At 40.7% G+C, this 17,499-nt stretch overlaps 1 protein-coding gene across 1 annotated transcript in view; it reads right to left on the bottom strand.

Moving 5' to 3' along the window:
• Positions 1-8,559, bottom strand: part of nme7 (NME/NM23 family member 7) — a 50,838-nt gene extending 42,279 nt beyond the window's left edge. The window contains exons 1-4 of the mRNA XM_034081959.2: positions 8,463-8,559; positions 6,490-6,591; positions 3,282-3,448; positions 1,447-1,557 (exon numbers count right to left, since the gene is read on the bottom strand). Coding sequence (XP_033937850.1) covers positions 1,447-1,557; positions 3,282-3,448; positions 6,490-6,591; positions 8,463-8,465 — 383 coding nt within the window. The 5' untranslated portion in view covers positions 8,466-8,559. The remainder of the gene's footprint in view (positions 1-1,446; positions 1,558-3,281; positions 3,449-6,489; positions 6,592-8,462) is intronic.
• Between the last annotated feature and the right edge of the window lie 8,940 nt (positions 8,560-17,499).

Below are 17,499 nucleotides of genomic sequence, written 5' to 3'. Positions count from 1 at the left end.
TTAGACCCTGTATTTTTACGGCAGTATTTTATTACTTGGCGGCAGTGGCGATCCTAGAGTCGGTGGTGGGGGGCCCTCGAACCAGCTTTTCATCACCACGCACAGCCGACAGCCCCCCCCACCCCCCTGGAGCGGAGCAAGGCAACAAAACTTAAGATGAGAAGCAGCATTTTACGGCGCGCTATGCATGGGGCCACCTCGAGGGGGTTTCCTGACATGTCGTTGCAGTAAATTAAAGGGTGTTTCATGTTGTCGTTGCTGTGGACCTTCTTAATCTACCTTCTTTGGGGGCCACCTTCTGCTCCGGGGCCCCAAGCAGTTGCCCGCATTGCCTGTTCGCAAGGAGTGCCCCTGCTTGGCGGTGTGGAGAAGGTCAGACTAATCAGTAATAAAAATAAGTAACCCTATTTTATTGGTGTGTAACTAATAAATCCCATGGATGTTTCTAAAAAAAAAGAGATATAATCTTACGAAGTAGTGCCAATTATGGAGAAAACTGCTTTGACTAAGAATGTAGTTAGCCTTGCACAGGAAGGATTCAATCTATCTTATGCTTGTCAAATTCTTTAACATATAAATGTAGAAACACTATACCAGACGAAAGTCCAGCAATCATAATGTTTTAAGTCTGTTCTAAACTGTTTCCTGTGGTCATGACTTAAGTGCAAGTAAAACAAAAGACAGCATAATCATTTGTGAAAAAAGGGGGGAAAGCGTTTTACAATTAATACAAATATTAAGTAATGTTACATAAGTTGCTAACACAGAAAGAAAAAACCTAATGGGAGGAAGACATGACTCGTTAGGGACCTTGTAGACGAGTGGTGCACTACAGCCTCTTGTGGCTGAAAGAGGTATTGAAATGACAAACAACAAAAAAGACAAAAATGTCACAGTTGAAAAAGAAAAATGTAGAAAGATTATCGTGGTAAAATATTTTCCCTTCACCTTTTCTTAAATAATAAACACAGGAGAAAAACCCAGTCGAATCAGACTTCAAGAATGCTCACTTGTATCTCAGGACTTCCAAATGAAAAGTGTACCTGATAATCAAATGTCAAAGTAGAAATTGCACATTGTACTCATTATCTAAGACTGAGATTGTTGTGAAATTATATTTTCCCCATTATTGAGCAGCTGATAAAGCGGTGATTAAACGGCACCCTCGTCCTCTGCTTGAACGCCATATGTTCCTAATGTAATGCCATCCATCTGTTTGTGTGTGTGTGTGTGTGTGTGTGTGTGTGTGTGTGTGGCACAAAACAGCCTGTGTCTGCCTCCATGACTCTCACACACTTCCACAATATTAATTGCAGTATTATTAGTAACTCAGCAGAGACGCAGACACATAGGTTCAGATCAGTTTAAAAATCATACATGGTAAACAACACTGAGATATAAGCAGTGTACAGTCATTTAAACACACACAGACATTTGTGCACTTACCATGTTAGCGAAGTCATTTTAGCTTTGGTCACGATCAGGTTGGAGGAGTATATCGACTCAAGGACATCTCCGAGCTTGGTGACAACATCTGGCTTTATCAAAGCAAGAGTTCTGGAAAATGGAGAGAAACAAAAGCCAGAGATTTAAGCCAGTAAAAGGCAACGTTTTACACTTACCAATATGAATCCTTTTTGAAGAGGACATATTCTGCTCATTTTCAGGTGTATATCAGTATGTAGTGTCTCTACTTTAAAGAGTCCTCTCCTGCTGATGTTCAGGTGTATATCAGCATGTAGTGTCTCTACTTTAAAGAGTCCTCTCCTGCTGATGTTCAGGTGTATATCAGTATGTAGTGTCTCTACTTTAAAGAGTCCTCTCCTGCTGATGTTCAGGTGTATATCAGTATGTAGTGTCTCTACTTTAAAGAGTCCTCTCCTGCTGATGTTCAGGTGTATATCAGTATGTAGTGTCTCTACTTTAAAGAGTCCTCTCCTGCTGATGTTCAGGTGTATATCAGTATGTAGTGTCTCTACTTTAAAGAGTCCTCTCCTGCTGATGTTCAGGTGTATATCAGTATGTAGTGACTCTACTTTAAAGAGTCCTCTCCTGCTGATGTTCAGTTGTATATCAGTATGTAGTGTCTCCACTTTAAAGAGTCCTCTCCAGCTGATGTTCAGGTGTATATCAGTATGTAGTGTCTCTACTTTAAAGAGTCCTCTCCTGCTGATGTTCAGGTGTATATCAGTATGTAGTGTCTCTACTTTAAAGAGTCCCCTCCTGCTGTTGTTCAGATGTATATCAGTATGTAGTGTCTCTACTTTAAAGAGTCCTCTCCTGCTGATGTTCAGGTGTATATCAGTATGTAGTGTCTCTACTTTAAAGAGTCCTCTCCTGCTGATGTTCAGGTGTATATCAGTATGTAGTGTCTCTACTTTAAAGAGTCCTCTCCTGCTGAAGTTCAGGTGTATATCAGTATGTAGTGTCTCTACTTTAAAGAGTCCTCTCCTGCGGATGTTCAGGTGTATATCAGTATGTAGTGTCTCTACTTTAAAGAGTGCTCTCCAGCTGATGTTCAGGTGTATATCAGTATGTAGTGTCTCTACTTTAAAGAGTTCTCTCCTGCTGATGTTCAGGTGTATATCAGTATGTAGTGTCTCTACTTTAAAGAGTCCTCTCCTGCTGATGTTCAGGTGTATATCAGTATGTAGTGTCTCTACTTTAAAGAGTCCTCTCCTGCTGATGTTCAGGTGTATATCAGTATGTAGTGTCTCTACTTTAAAGAGTCCTCTCCTGCTGAAGTTCAGGTGTATATCAGTATGTAGTGTCTCTACTTTAAAGAGTCCTCTCCTGCTGATGTTCAGGTGTATATCAGTATGTAGTGTCTCTACATGTCTGCATGCTTTAATGTTCAGAAAGCTCTTTATTTTTCTCATACTGCCTCTTTTCACCCTCTGTCTCAAACCAAAGCCCATTCTGCTCTGATTGGTTAACTGGCCGGCTACGTTGTGATTGGTCAAACGCTTATAGCTGTCCCGCCCCTTAGCCTATCACGTACAATGTGTTGGATCGGTAGCCAATAGAAGCACGAGTGTTACACAGTGATGTCCCTATGTTACGAAAGTAAACAATCTGTATATATGTACTGTTTGTGTTTAATTTTTTTAGTATTCTATTATTTTATATATTTTAATTAATGTGCAATGCCTTGTTTACATCCCGCTGTCACACAAAAATAATTGGGATGAATAAAGTATATCAAATCTAATTGAATCTAATAATGTCTGTGAGCAGTCCAGCACGGTGATGTCAGGCTGTGAGGCGTGTGACAGCAGTACCTTTCTTTTTTGCTGCCCAGTTTGTTCGCCGTGTATTGATCTCCATAATCGATCAGATTAAGCTGCCGTGAAAACACGTTCACTCGATTCCCGACGAACAGGTCCTCCTGATGGAGGTCTTCATATTTGGTCTTTCTCAAAAATATTCGCTGGTTTTTAACATCAAACTAAAAAGGCAAAAAACAAAACACATTGGCCATTTAATAATATTATATAGCGGTAGACTTGAGCGGGATACAATTACTATGAGAAATATCCCAGAGAGGGTTAACCTCAAAATTCTAATTCAAAAGCTTTTATCGTCATTGTACAGAATACAACGAGATGTATAGTCACTGCTTTAAAAACAGACATATTAAAACACAGATTAAAAGGTCTGACGGTTTCGACCAGCAAGTAGTGCACACAGCTTCGGATGGTCATGTAGATGACCAGGATTAATAAATAAATAAATAGAATTATGATAAAATATATATGATAAATATTACAGTGTATACATAGAGACAGATCATGATTATTGCACAGTGTGGGGGGTTATGTGTGTGTGTGTAATGTCCTAATGGCCCATGGGAAGAAACTGTTTGTGAGTCTGGAGGTGCGGGCTTTCAGTGAACGGTCGCGCCGGCCCGAGGGCAGCAGGTCGAACACATGACGGGCTGGGTGGGATGAGTCCTTCAGGATGGAACAGGTCCTCCTGAGGCAGCGAGACCTGGTGATGTCTTCCAGGGAGGGCAGCCAATAAGCCTCTGGGCTGTGTTAACGACCCTCTGCAGAGCCTTCCCGTCGGCAGCCGAGCACCCTGCATACCAAGCAGAGATGCAGTATGTGAGGACGCACTCAACTGGAGAGCGATAGAAGGTCACCAGCAGCTTCTGGTTCTTTCTGAGCAGCCTCAGGAAGTGCAGTCGCTGCTGGGCCTTCTTTATCACTGCCGTGGTGTTTGTGGACCAGGTGAGCTCCTGGGAATTGTGGACTCCCAGGAATTTAAATGAAGGCACCCTCTCTACACAGTCCCCGTTAATGTAGAGGGGGGCGTGGTCTATGCTGGTTCTCCTGAAATCGATAATAATTTATTTCGTTTTTATTGAGTTTAGCAGGAGGTTGTTGACCGCGCACCACCTCCTCTCTATAGGCTGTCATAGGCTGTCTCAGCACCTCCTGAGACGAGCCCGATGACGGTGGTGTCGTCTGCATATTTAATGATGGTGTTTGAAGGGCAAGGCAAGGCAAGGCAAGGCAAGTTTATTTATATAGCACCTTTCAACACAAGGCAATTCAAAGTGGGTAGGTGGGAGAGCAGTCGTGCGTGAATAAGGCACACAGGAGTGGACTCAGCACACAGCCCTGGGGAGAGCCAGTGCTGGGTGTTAGGGTGGAAGAGAGATGGGAGCCCAGTTTCACACATTGTGGTCTGTTTGTGAGGAAATCCTTTATCCAGGCACAGGTGGAGGGGGCAGGTGGAGGTCAAGACGTTTATTGATGAGGATGTCACTGGGATGAAGGTGTTGAAGGCTGAGCTGTAATCTATGAAGAGAAGCCGAGCATAGTGTCCTGGATGTTCCAGGTGGCTAACGCCCCGTCCACACACAGGCATGAAAAAAATCTTGATGCTGGGCGTGTCTGAAGCTTGGCGATTTTTTGCGACCAACAACCAATCACATGAATCTCAAGCCCCCGGCATACAAAGCAATAGCGATGTTAAAACGAAGTAAACTGGATATAAACTCCCCAAACAGGCGAAAACCTACCAGTTCCACCCACTGTCTCTGCCACCTCCCTCCATGCCTGGTTCCTCCGGTTTGTATCCCGTTATTAGTTCTGGTCGTAAAGAACCGGGTGATTTGCTACCGTAACTTCTCGTTTGGAATATGAGGAAATTGCGGTCTGGCTCTCCCTGCTTACACGCGGTTTGATTGGCTAGCGCTTGTACTGGCGGGATTTGCATAAACGGGATTCGATTGGCTGATGCCAGCTTCGAAAGCATCGGGAGCATCAAAAGTTGAACATTGCTCAACTTTTGATGCTCACGATGCAAAGCCATGCTCCGCTCCCCACAATGCAGTTCGGCGAAGATTCAAAATCTTCTACGTCACCCCGTTCAAGTGAATGGGCGAAGCTTTGAAAGATTTTGTTCATGCCTGTGTGTGGACTGTGGTGTGGAGGGTTATGGCAATGGGATCCTCCGTGGAGCGGTTTGGCCTGAAGGCAAACTGATGAGGATCGAAGGCTGGGGGGAGGCAGGCCTTGATGTGATGTGAGACCAGCCGCTCAAAGCATTTCATAACCACCGATATTAGGGCAATGGGCCTGAAGTTATTTAGGCTGCTGTTGTTTTGGGGGCGGGGATTATGATTGCTGATTTTAAGCATGAGGGATGATGGCTTGGGTCAGGGAGAGATTCAAAATCCTGGTGAACATCTCAGATAGTTGGTCCGCACATGACACAAGTGGGGTTCACTAACCTCAGTTCTCGTCTCACTTGGTGTTGATGAAGTGTTAGTGAGGTGCTGCTGTAGACTGGAGGGGGCGCTGTTTGTCTGACTGCCTCAAACCGTGCAAAGAAGCTGTTTGATTCCTCTGCTAGCAAGGCGTCAGCATGGACCGTGGTAGTGATTCTGCCCTGGTCATTTGTGAGGTTCTGTATTCCCTGCCCTATTTGCCGTGGGTTGTTATCTGAGATGTGACCCTCAAGGTTTCTCCTGTAGCTCTCCTTAGCAGCTTGAATTCCCCTCTTGAGATTTCCTCGAGCAGTGCTGTACTTCTCTCTGTCCCCTGATCTGAAAGTGGCGTTGCGCTCTCTGATGAGAAGCCGCACTTCGCCTGTCATCCAGGGTTTCTGATTTGGGAAAACTCTGGTTCGTTTCCTCACAGGAACGTTCCGGGCACAGAATGAGAGGCAGGAGAGGACAGCTCGGTGGAGTCACTGAGGTCTTTTCAATATGCTCCACTCTGTGCTACTGAAGCAGTCCTGTAACCTGAGCTGTGAAGCAGCGGGAAAATACATTCATGGAATACAAATCCTGTTATTCTTCTTGAATATTCAAATGTTGAGACTCCTCAACTTGTTGTAAATTGCGTAGTTATGTGCCATTTGGGATTCAAGTCCTATTTGTACAGATGTTTTGTGTCAATTACAAAAGAAGCCTAAGAAAGTTGAAGCAGCCTCTGTCATATTAAATAAATAGTATTAGCAGTAGTGAATGCTCACCATTTCCACTGACTTGGCTTGTGGGTAGTAGAAGAGTTGGTAGCGCCTCAGCAGAGCTGCAGTCGGGTCGTACCACTCGGTGAGAAAGGCGTATCTTTCCTCCTGAAAATGCCAAGGAAAGAGAACACGTCAGAGGGACAACGAGGCACACATGATAACCCATATTTTAGGTAACAAAAGGGACCTAAAAAAAGATCATAATGTCACTTTAAAACACGAGGCTATGATAATCTGTCACAAAGATCATTGTGTATAGAAATTGAATGGTCAATAAGAAAATATGACTCAGTCCAAATCATAAAGTTTAAGTAGTCTCTGTGCCCGTGTGTCAACAACATTTCAATTAGTTGCAGAGGACGTTCTGTTCCAGCGTTAACGACATCTCCCAGGTGCTTGATCTCATTTCTGATGTTATCTGTTCACGATGCTCCGTGTTTCAGTGTTTCACATGTGTGATATTGTTATCCCACCTTCTATCAGTGTTTTCATTTTGATCATCAACTTGTAGAGACCGCGTGAGTTATTATAGGTAATGCAAGTACACTTTTAACCTTTGAATTGTAGTGGGGTAGAAGAACAAAGTAGCAAAAATATTTCAATAAAAGAAATAAAATAAAATAATAATATCTCAAAATTGTACTTAAGTACAGTAGGCTATATGATTAAATGTAGTTAACGTCAGTGCTTGTTCCTAGCTGTTATGTATATTAAAATATACATCAAATGCATGTGTGCATTTGTAGTTGGCATGTTAAAATGTAGTGTTTCTTCTACTCCACTACAGTTCAGAGGTAAATGGTGTACTTCTACTCCACTAGATGTATTTAATCCCTTTAGTTACTTCACAGATGTGGATGAATGATGTGAAATCTAATCAAGTGTTGAATCAGACTTTAGTTCCACCTGGAGTGAATCCACCAGCTACCCTGCAGTCTACAAAGTACTTCAGACAAGCTGCACCTTCACCAGCTACCCTGCAGTCTACAAAGTACTTCAGACTAGCTGCACCTCCACCAGCTACCCTGCAGTCTACAAAGTACTTCAGACTAGCTGCACCTTCACCAGCTACCCTGCAGTCTACAAAGTACTTCAGACTAGCTGCACCTCCACCAGCTACCCTGCAGTCTACAAAGTACTTCAGACTAGCTGCACCTCCACCAGCTACCCTGCAGTCTACAAAGTACTTCAGACTAGCTGCACCTTCACCAGCTTTGAGAACACTTTCATGATCAATCATTATAAAACATATCATATATATTATTCTGAAATGGACCAATCTGCACAACGACTACTTTTACTGTCTTTCACTATATTACATTGTACTATATTTTGACGAGAATACTTTTCTACTTTCACTTGAGGGACATTTTGAATGCAGGACTTTTACTTTAACAGAGTATTCCTACACTCTGGTACTGGTCTGAGTACTTCTACTTTTACTCAAGTACAACATCTGAGTACTTCTACTTTTACTCAAGTACAAGACCTGAGTACTTCTATTTTTACTTAAGTACAAGACCTGAGTACTTCTACTTTTACTTAAGTACAAGATCTGAGTACTTCTACTTTGACTTAAGTACAAGAGATCTGAGTACTTCTCCAACGTCTATTTAAAGTTAAATGTAGTATGTGATTGTAAACAGTATTTAGAATTACATTTAAGGTAACGATAAAACGTTACAAATTCAGCCAGGCAGTCAACGCCAATCGTGTTAGTTGCCACCAATTATTATAGTTGTAAATGTTGTTTTTACTTTTAATTAGTTATTTAGTTATTAGTCATTGTAACGAGTCTAACGGTTGGTAAAGCTAACTGCTATGCTAACTGATAGCCTGTGTTTGCTATGCTTCCGTTAGCAAACACTTTTCGGTTTTGTCCGTTGAAGCGTTTCATATCCAACCCGTGCTGAAGCTGAATGTCATCGGGTAGTGTGTTTACACAATGAGGACTGAACGGAGGGTTTTTAACTCACCATTTCTGCCCAATTCACAACGTTTATTCATAAAGTCCCGATGCTGTGTTCAGCTAGAAGACATTAGCCATCGTGCTGTGTCCCGTTGCTATAGAAACTGTGGACAAGGTGCGTTCAGGGGCGATAACTGACAACTGAAGAAACATCGGAATCTCAATTGTCATAGAATAAAATGGTCCAAAGAGAAAATCAAAAAATAGCCTATGTATTTTATTATGATTATATATTATGTATTATTATATTATGTTTTATTATAAGTACTGTACTTACGTATATGTTTGAGTTATTTGTACTTTAATTGAGTATCTAAGATGTCAATAACAACATACTGTATATGGTATATTCATATTAATTTTGTCGACAATGTCTGTATTATAATGGATATTTGTATACCTGATATAGGCTATATTCAATTTATATACTGCTGTTATTAATGCGTATACCTCCTTATATTGTTAAATACCTCAGTTTGTTTATATCTGTCACGTATATATATATATTATACTTGAATAACTTTCTCCTCTTTTTGCAGACTTTTCTCTGACCTCTGCAAGTCTCACATAAAGTGTGTAAAGTGGTAATATTAGATCATAATTAAATATTTTAAGAGCTCTGCTGCCATCTTCTGGACTACCGGCTGAATGTAAAATGAGAGGAATGTATCATCAACACCTGGGATATAATTTGTACATTTCCCAATTGTTTTGTGCATAATGCATTTAAATCTAAATACATAATGATAAATAATACATTTAGAAAATCAAATCGAGAACATTATCATAAAAAATATTTAAAATACAAATTCAAAACATAAAAACAGAGAGATTTAGGCTAGTTTTGTTTATGTGGATCTGTGGTAATGTAAGTGTTCAAATGTTACATATGTTTAACAGTATACATCAATTAAAGATACAAATCCATTGAGCCAATGCATTATTCACATTATAGATCAGGAATTCACAAAATCGGCAATTTCTTTCTGTGTTCTTTCTCATTTTTGACAGTAGATGCTTTTGCCTTGATTTCAAAAAACAACACGGGGCTTCCGTAGAAACAACACGGCAGCGTTGTTCGGGGGCGGGGCTTAGCGAGCGAACGTTCAAACCACAGACTGTATATATACAAACATTGATCTGATGACCTCATGATTACGTCAGAGCTTTGATCCGATGACATCATTTGAAATGACGCATCAAAGCACCCTGAAACCTGCAAAGGGACCTCAGAATCACATCTGGTCACCCTTTGAGAGGCTTACAGAGAGTGCAGTGCGTTCAAAGACAGACAGATATTTCACCAAAAGGATAGGATAACTTACCAAAGAACTCATTCAGAGCATAGTAATTATTAGAAAATAATTATTACTACAGAGCAGAATTACTTAAAAAGATAGTAATTAATACAAAATAATTAGTATTACCAAGTAGTTAAAATTCAATCTAAAAGTACTATGTCTCAGTCAGCTATCCCACAGAAAGAGAACATGGCAGCAATCAGTCGAGATGACATCCGCCCAGTGATTCTGAAGTTCTTCAGCAGGCTGCCAGTGGATAAGTGGGAATCCCTGAACAAAAACTCATCTGATGATGGCATCAAAATTTATGTGGCAGAGTTTATTTTGGACCTAGTAGATGTACTGACAAAATCCCTACTAGTAGCCTTGAAGAACAAGAATTTCATCATTTCTGAGGAGGTTGTCTGGTCCATTCTGGGCAACACACTCCCTCAGACTATCGCTGATTTTCTGGACATTAAGGACATGGTTGAGTGTGTCAGCGCCACACGTTTAACCAGGCTGCTGGTGAAAGAAGCTGTAACCAGCGTCAAGTCAGCAGTCAACTGCAATTCCCAGGCTGAGGGTATTATGGAAAGCGAACACGTCACTTCTCACTACAGACTTAATGTCATGGTTGGTCACGCCATCCATATGTTGAGAACTATTGGGGCTAAGATGAAGGGCTTGTTTCGATTTAGATTACGCAAAGACAAGAGGGCTATGGAGGCCTCCACTGATGGACAAAAAGGGGATGACGTCAACGAAGAAAAGAGCCACGAGTCCTCAGGCCCCTCTAAGACCTCAGTGACAGGGTCTACCCTCTCAAAAACCTCAGAGGTCAACTATACCCTCTTTCAAACCTCAGAGACAGGGTCCGGGTCTACCCTCTCAAAAACCGCAGAGGTCTACTATAGCCTCGTTCACGCCTCAGAGACAGGGTCCGGGTCTACCCTCTCAAAAACCTCAGTAGCTCGCCCCTATCAAACCTCAGAGACCAAATCTGCACTCTCTAATAGCTCAGGGTCCGTACCTCTATTCGCTAAAACCGCCTCAAGCGGACTAGAAGACAGCATTGGAAGCGATACATCCAGAATGGTCGAGGATATCATTACAAAAGAGTTTTTCAAAATCACAGAGCCCCTAATGGATACTATGACCAAAGGTGAGAGCGATCTTCTTAGAGCCGACACGGCCGTGGAGATTGCTGAACTCACTCGACTCATCGTGAGGGAGTGTCTGGGAGCAAAGAGCAATTCAACGCTTACCACTGAAGAAGTAGAAGCCGAGATCAAGCTGGGCGAGACAAATAAATGCGGAAAGATCAAAGCCTTTTTAACCAGACGTGTTGCCAAACTGACCATCCATCGAATGCTGTCAGGGCTGAAGAAAACCTTTTGCCCTGGAGCAAGAGCTAGCAGCCTGACTTCAATGAGGGATTTCGATAACGATATTGAAGAGTTGCTCATGGAGGAGGGCGATGGAGACCAGGATTGGAACGAAGTGTGTGTTAATCAGAGAATGAAATACATTTCCCTCGGCAGGGACCATGTGTTCGAAATGGATCTCAAAGAACTCCTCTACGCTCACACCACGAGAGAGATGTCGAATCCTGAGTCCTACCCCAGGAGTTACGGAAACATTAGAGGCCCCGCCCCCAGAGGCTGTGAAATCTGCGATAACGAGGCAAGTGCGTCGCTTCTTAGGAGTGTTCGGGTGGTTTGTGAACAACGAGGCCGTCACACAAACCGAAAGGATGATATCGGCTTTCGAGGAGATTGAGGTGCGACCGATAATCACAGAAGAAGCCCCAGTGTCAGTGTCCTTGAAAGCCAAAATGAATGTCAAGGTTCTGGTTCAGAAACTGATCACACGGCTTTTCAAGAACGCAAAGGTGAACCACGACGTTGGAAACTCAGTCGGCATCGTCGAGAGCTTGTTGGAGAAAGTGTGGGCCAAAGTCGAGGGGGAAAGCTTCACGGTAACCCCGGACACATTCCAGACCCTCGACAAGGCGGTTTACAAGGACCTGGTCAGGATCTGGGGCTCCGCAGAGTCCGTGCTCGTGATGTTCAACATGGCAGGGTCGTCGGATGAAAATTGCGTGGCGTCCATTATCAAAGCTCGCCTGATGCGTCAACCAAAGAAGAGACGGGCCGTCTGCAAATTCTTCCACTCCGTAGGCAAGGCCATCAGCAAGCCTTTCAGACGCAGCTCTGAGCCCGTGTGGGTTCTTTAAAGGGGGTTATTGAAATGTGGGGTCTTTAAAGGGGGTTATTGAAATGTGGGGTCTTTAAAGGGGGTTATTGAAATGTGGGGTTTTAAGTTAGGGTGGTAAATATGTGTGGGTGGGTTTATCATTTTGGGATTTACTCGGGGGGTCGCTCCGGTGTTTTCCCAAAATATTTGTGTGGGTGGGTTTATCATTTTGGGTTTTTTCCGGGTTCACTCCGGTTTTCCCGCTTACCATGCAACGGATTGGACGATTAACATCTCCACCAAAAACTGCATGGTATCGACCTCTTATATTGTTATCAATAAATGTTGAAAAGCATTTTTACTGTTTCTCTGTCTTTAGTTTACGGTTGAATCTGTTAATATGTAACATGCTGAAGGTCTGCTATTTTAAGTTTCACCACAAGATCAAACTTTTGTGTTTTGTTGTGAGAAAATACTCAGTTACAAAACAAATGAATGTGTTATATGTTATTGTGTCATTTTACAAATATATAGTACATTGGGTAATTGCATTGTCACAGCAGCAGTGTTGTCACGCATTACACATGAGAGAAACTATTTAAAAGAGACAATAAGATACAGATACAATAAAACAAAGAATGTACATGAACAGCATTACAATAGAAAATACATCTAAATAATACACAATATAAAGAAAATACTGAATATATTTAAATGCTCTACAATATACAATTTCACTAGGCAACAGATAGAAATATACAGTGTATTAAATAATTAAAATAACCAATAAATTAGGAAATGGTGCTGTTGTGGAGCACCTAATCACAACAATCGTTGAAATTCCGATTGTCTTTAAACGCACCATTTGACCCGTTTATTTTACCCGGAACAAAATAACAGTCAAAGTCTCGTCGAGTATTTCTTCCTCATAACTGTGTTTTGTGAAGTAGGCATTAGATTAAAATAAACAATTAAGAGGTAGAAGTCTAGGTTATAACTTCAGGGACTCTTAAATAAAGTTGTAATGGGTTCCTCTGCTGGTCTCAGACTTTATATGAGTGATAATAACGGACCTTTAATCCTGGATGGGGGTCTGGCGACTGAACTGGAGGCACAGGGAATCAAATTACAGGTAAAATATAATTAATAATAACAATAATCTTTATCTGATTAACTACTTTTACTAAGGTTTATACTGTATCCGTCAGTTTGTCATTCAAATATTAATTTCTGTGCACCAAGTAGGCTTACATCTTCCTGTTTACTAAAATAAAGTTACCTGATTTATTTAATATCTTGTAATACAAGATAATAATACTCATGGACGCGGGAAGGGGGGGGTGCTGAGGGGGCTGCAGCACCCCCATCTGCGAGGCTCCACTAGCACCCGCACCCCCCCTCGCATACAAATCTTTCTGTAAGAGTAAGTATTATCAAATACACTATACAAAATATATAAGGTAGCTATAAAAGTAGTCAACAACGATCAATACAACAAACTATGAATAGCAAAGTGAAAGAAGGCAATTTAAAATAAATATTTCATGGATTTAGGATTATAATCTAAAAGGATGTTAAGGTACAAAGAGATGCCAAAAGGTGTATTTAATGAAGACTGAAACAAAAACAAGAGAAAAGGTGTTGGAAAATGTATAAAATGTCTGTCCATGTGTGTGTGCGCCTCACACAGGGAGACCCTCTGTGGAGCGCCAGGCTTCTGCACACAAACCCCCAGGCCATAAAAGATGCTCATTACAGGTAAATCCATGCACACTATCATATTAACGAGGACACATAATGCTCATTTGCAGGTTCATATCTGCATGTTGTGCCTCCACTGTGACATGTTTACATGCTTCATGTTCAAAGAATGCTTTTGCAGACCATTTCAAACATAACGTAATAGTACAATACAGCACTCCCTATCAGAGATGGCAAAAGTACACACATCCTTTACTCGAGTACAGATACTCGTGTTTAAAAGTACTCTGGTGAAAGTAGAAGTACTGACTAAACTTCTTTACTCAAGTAAAATTAAAGCGGGCTTTGAAATGTACTTCAGTAAAAAGTGCCCATAGCTAGCAGCTGCTTTAAAGAGTACCTGACCTCCCTTTATATTAATAGAACAATAATGTCATTGTTAGCTAATGAATGTTTCCATGCTGAACAACGGCAACATGACAACGTTTCCATTGGTCCCTCTTCTTTAGAGGAGACCAGGAAGTGATGGATACACGGATCGTGTTCCAACCAATAGGCACGCAGTGACTCTAAAGAATAATGATCACGCACCAACACACATTCAGACTAAAGGAACCAGCTGTTTGGGAAATGAGAGAAGTAGAAGTACAGGTATTTGGGTTCAACATGTAAGAAGTAGAAAAGTACAGGTATTTGAGTTCAACATGTGAGAAGTAGAAAGTACAGGTATTTGAGTTCAACATGTAAGAAGTAGGAAAGTACAGGTATTTGAGTTCAACATGTAAGAAGTAGAAAGTACAGGTATTTGAGTTCAACATGTAAGAAGTAGAAAGTACAGGTATTTGGGTTCAACATGAGAGAAGTAGAAAGTACAGGTATTGGTGTTCTACATGTAAGAAGTAGAAAGTACAGGTATTTGTGTTCAACATGTAAGAAGTAGAAAGTACAGGTATTTGAGTTCAACATGTAAGAAGTAGAAAGTACAGGTATTTGAGTTCAACATGTAAGAAGTAGAAAGTACAGGTATTTGTGTTCAACATGTAAGAAGTAGAAAGTACAGGTATTTGGGTTCAACATGTGAGAAGTAGAAAGTACAGGTATTTGAGTTCAAACAATGTAAGAAGTAGAACAGTACAGGTATTTTGAAGTTCAACATGTAAGAAGTAGAAAGTACAGGTATTTGTGTTCAACATGTAAGAAGTAGAAGTACAGGTATTTGTGTTCAACATGTAAGAAGTAGAAAGTACAGGTATTTGAGTTCAACATGTAAGAAGTAGAAAGTACAGGTATTTGAGTTCAACATGTAAGAAAGTAGAAAGTACAGGTATTTGTGTTCAACATGTAAGAAGTAGAAAGTACAGGTATTTGTGTTCAACATGTAAGAAGTAGAAAGTACAGGTATTTGAGTTCAACATGTAAGAAGTAGAAAGTACAGGTATTTGAGTTCAACATGTAAGAAGTAGAAAGTACAGGTATTTGAGTTTCAACATGTAAGAAGTAGAAAGTACAGTATTTGGGTTCAACATGAGAGAAGTAGAAAGTACAGGTATTTGTGTTCTACATGTAAGAAGTAGAAAGTACAGGTATTTGAGTTCAACATGTAAGATAAGAAGTAGAAGAAGGTACAGGTATTTTGAGTTCAACATGTAAGAAGTAGAAAAGTACAAGGGTATTTTGTGTTCAACATGTAAGAAGTAGAAAGTACAGGTATTTGAGTTCAACATGTAAGAAGTAGAAAGTACAGGTATTTGAGTTCAACATGTAAGAAGTAGAAGTACAGGTATTTGAGTTCAACATGTAAGAAGTAGAAAGTACAGTTATTTGAGTTCAACATGTGAGAAGTAGAAAAGTACAGGTATTTGAGTTCAACATGTAGAAGTAGAAAGTACAGGTATTGAGTTCAACATGTAAGAAGTAGAAAGTAAAAAGTCGTCAGAAAAATAAGTAGTGCAGTAAAGTACTGATACCAGAACAATGTACTTAAGTACAGTAACGAAGTATTTGCACTCCACTACTCCCCACCTCTGCTCCCTATCGACACACCGTTTTTAAACGTGGTGCATCAACAGGTTTCTGCTCAGTGGGGCTGACGTTATCACCACAGCAACGTACCAGGCGAGTGTTTCAGGATTCATGAATCACCTGGACGTGAGTTGTGATCGAGCCAAAGAGCTGATGATGTCCGGAGTTGACCTCGCTAAAGAGACTGTGGAGAGATTTGTTTCTGACACTCATCCAACAGGTAGAAAACTACACTTTAGACACTACAGTTTGGGCTGTATTGCTTATATGTCTATGTTATACACACACACACACACACACCACACACACACACACACACACACCACACACACACACACACACACACACACACACACACACACACACACACACACACACACACACACACACACACACACACACACACGTAGGAGTCGATTTGTGTCTGTAGATTTCTCCTAAATTCGCCAAAAGTGACATAAGATAATGCCTAATTTGCATATTTAAACATAACATTTCAGAAAAGTTGTAATACAAAAAGCATTATTCTAATGTTCGTAATACATTTGGGAAGTTTCATGGTGATATCTATTAGTTCAATGTTTTACCTATTCCCCTGCAGTTAGTGCTGCGTACCTGGACTCACATTCAGGTTCAGGTCCGGACTCAAGTCCAGAGGTTCAGGTTCAGGTCCGGACTTATAAGTCCGGACCTGAACCCATGGCTTGTGTCAAGTTGAGTAACTAAAGTGAACTTATTGTGAGCTAATTATCAATTGAAAATTAACTCATAATCAACTCAAATTCAAACTCGTCAGGTTTATTTTGCTCCCTTCCAACTTGTGTCTACATTTCTCTACAAAGTACAAATGTAAAAAAAAAACGTTTTGCCACTTTTCTACAACTCTGCATGTGTACATTATACAGTACATACTACATACATAGTGATGTACATACATATTGTTAGAAATTAAAATCAATGTTGATATGGCGTAATTTTGAATTAAATACACTATTTAATTTAAATCAGTTTTATTCTGAAAAAACCGGAAGTTCACAATATTAACTTAATGCTTTTATTCTGAAAATTCTTCTCTTCCGGTTAGCATTAGCATGTGGCGAAATGCTACCTTTTCAAACCGTGAATCGAAGGTGAAATGACATGTGATGTTGTACACTGAGCACACTGGGATTAGCACTCATTTATTGACGCTGAATAACGTTTATCAGGGAATGTTTAAATAACCACAGACACCAGAATATACGTAAGTGCTAGTTTTTTTGCGAGTCCAAGTATCGGTTCCCGACGTTCCGGTTTTAACCGGACTTGAACCGAAACTTTTTACAAGTCCAGTACCGGTTCGGCGTACCGGTACGCAGCACTACCTGCAGTGTATGAATATTACAATACATATCTTTAAAGTCCGTTTTCTCTTCCTCTCGCACCAGATATCTCCACTTCAGAAGTACTTACATACACCCACCTTCCCAGTTACATTCCTATCTATTTTCTGGAGCTTTTTACAGAGGCTTTTATTCATAGATTATTCAAACCCTTATTTATAGGTCATTTATTAACTAAAAACATGGAGAAAACCAATTTTCTGTTTACCATATTTCCTGATTTATGGAATGATAAAAATAGATATTCAAAGGGTCCTCTGTAAAAAAAAAAACCTCGTCACCGGCTTGAGCTTCAACCTCAGGATCCAAGTGTCTGTGATCCTCTTCAGAATGGAAGTAGTCCATATATATATAGATATTGGAAGAGGACATTCAGTATTTTCCCAACATATGTAAACAAAATAAAACATGAATTCTGACGCTGGCTTTATCCAATGCTCACATCTCTCAGGGCGGAGGC

This window comes from Pseudochaenichthys georgianus, chromosome 4, assembly GCF_902827115.2.
Source record: "Pseudochaenichthys georgianus chromosome 4, fPseGeo1.2, whole genome shotgun sequence".
In the NCBI taxonomy this organism is placed as follows: Eukaryota; Metazoa; Chordata; class Actinopteri; order Perciformes; family Channichthyidae; genus Pseudochaenichthys; species Pseudochaenichthys georgianus.
Note: the sequence above shows the minus strand (reverse complement) of the source record. Positions and strands in the feature narration are given on the sequence as shown.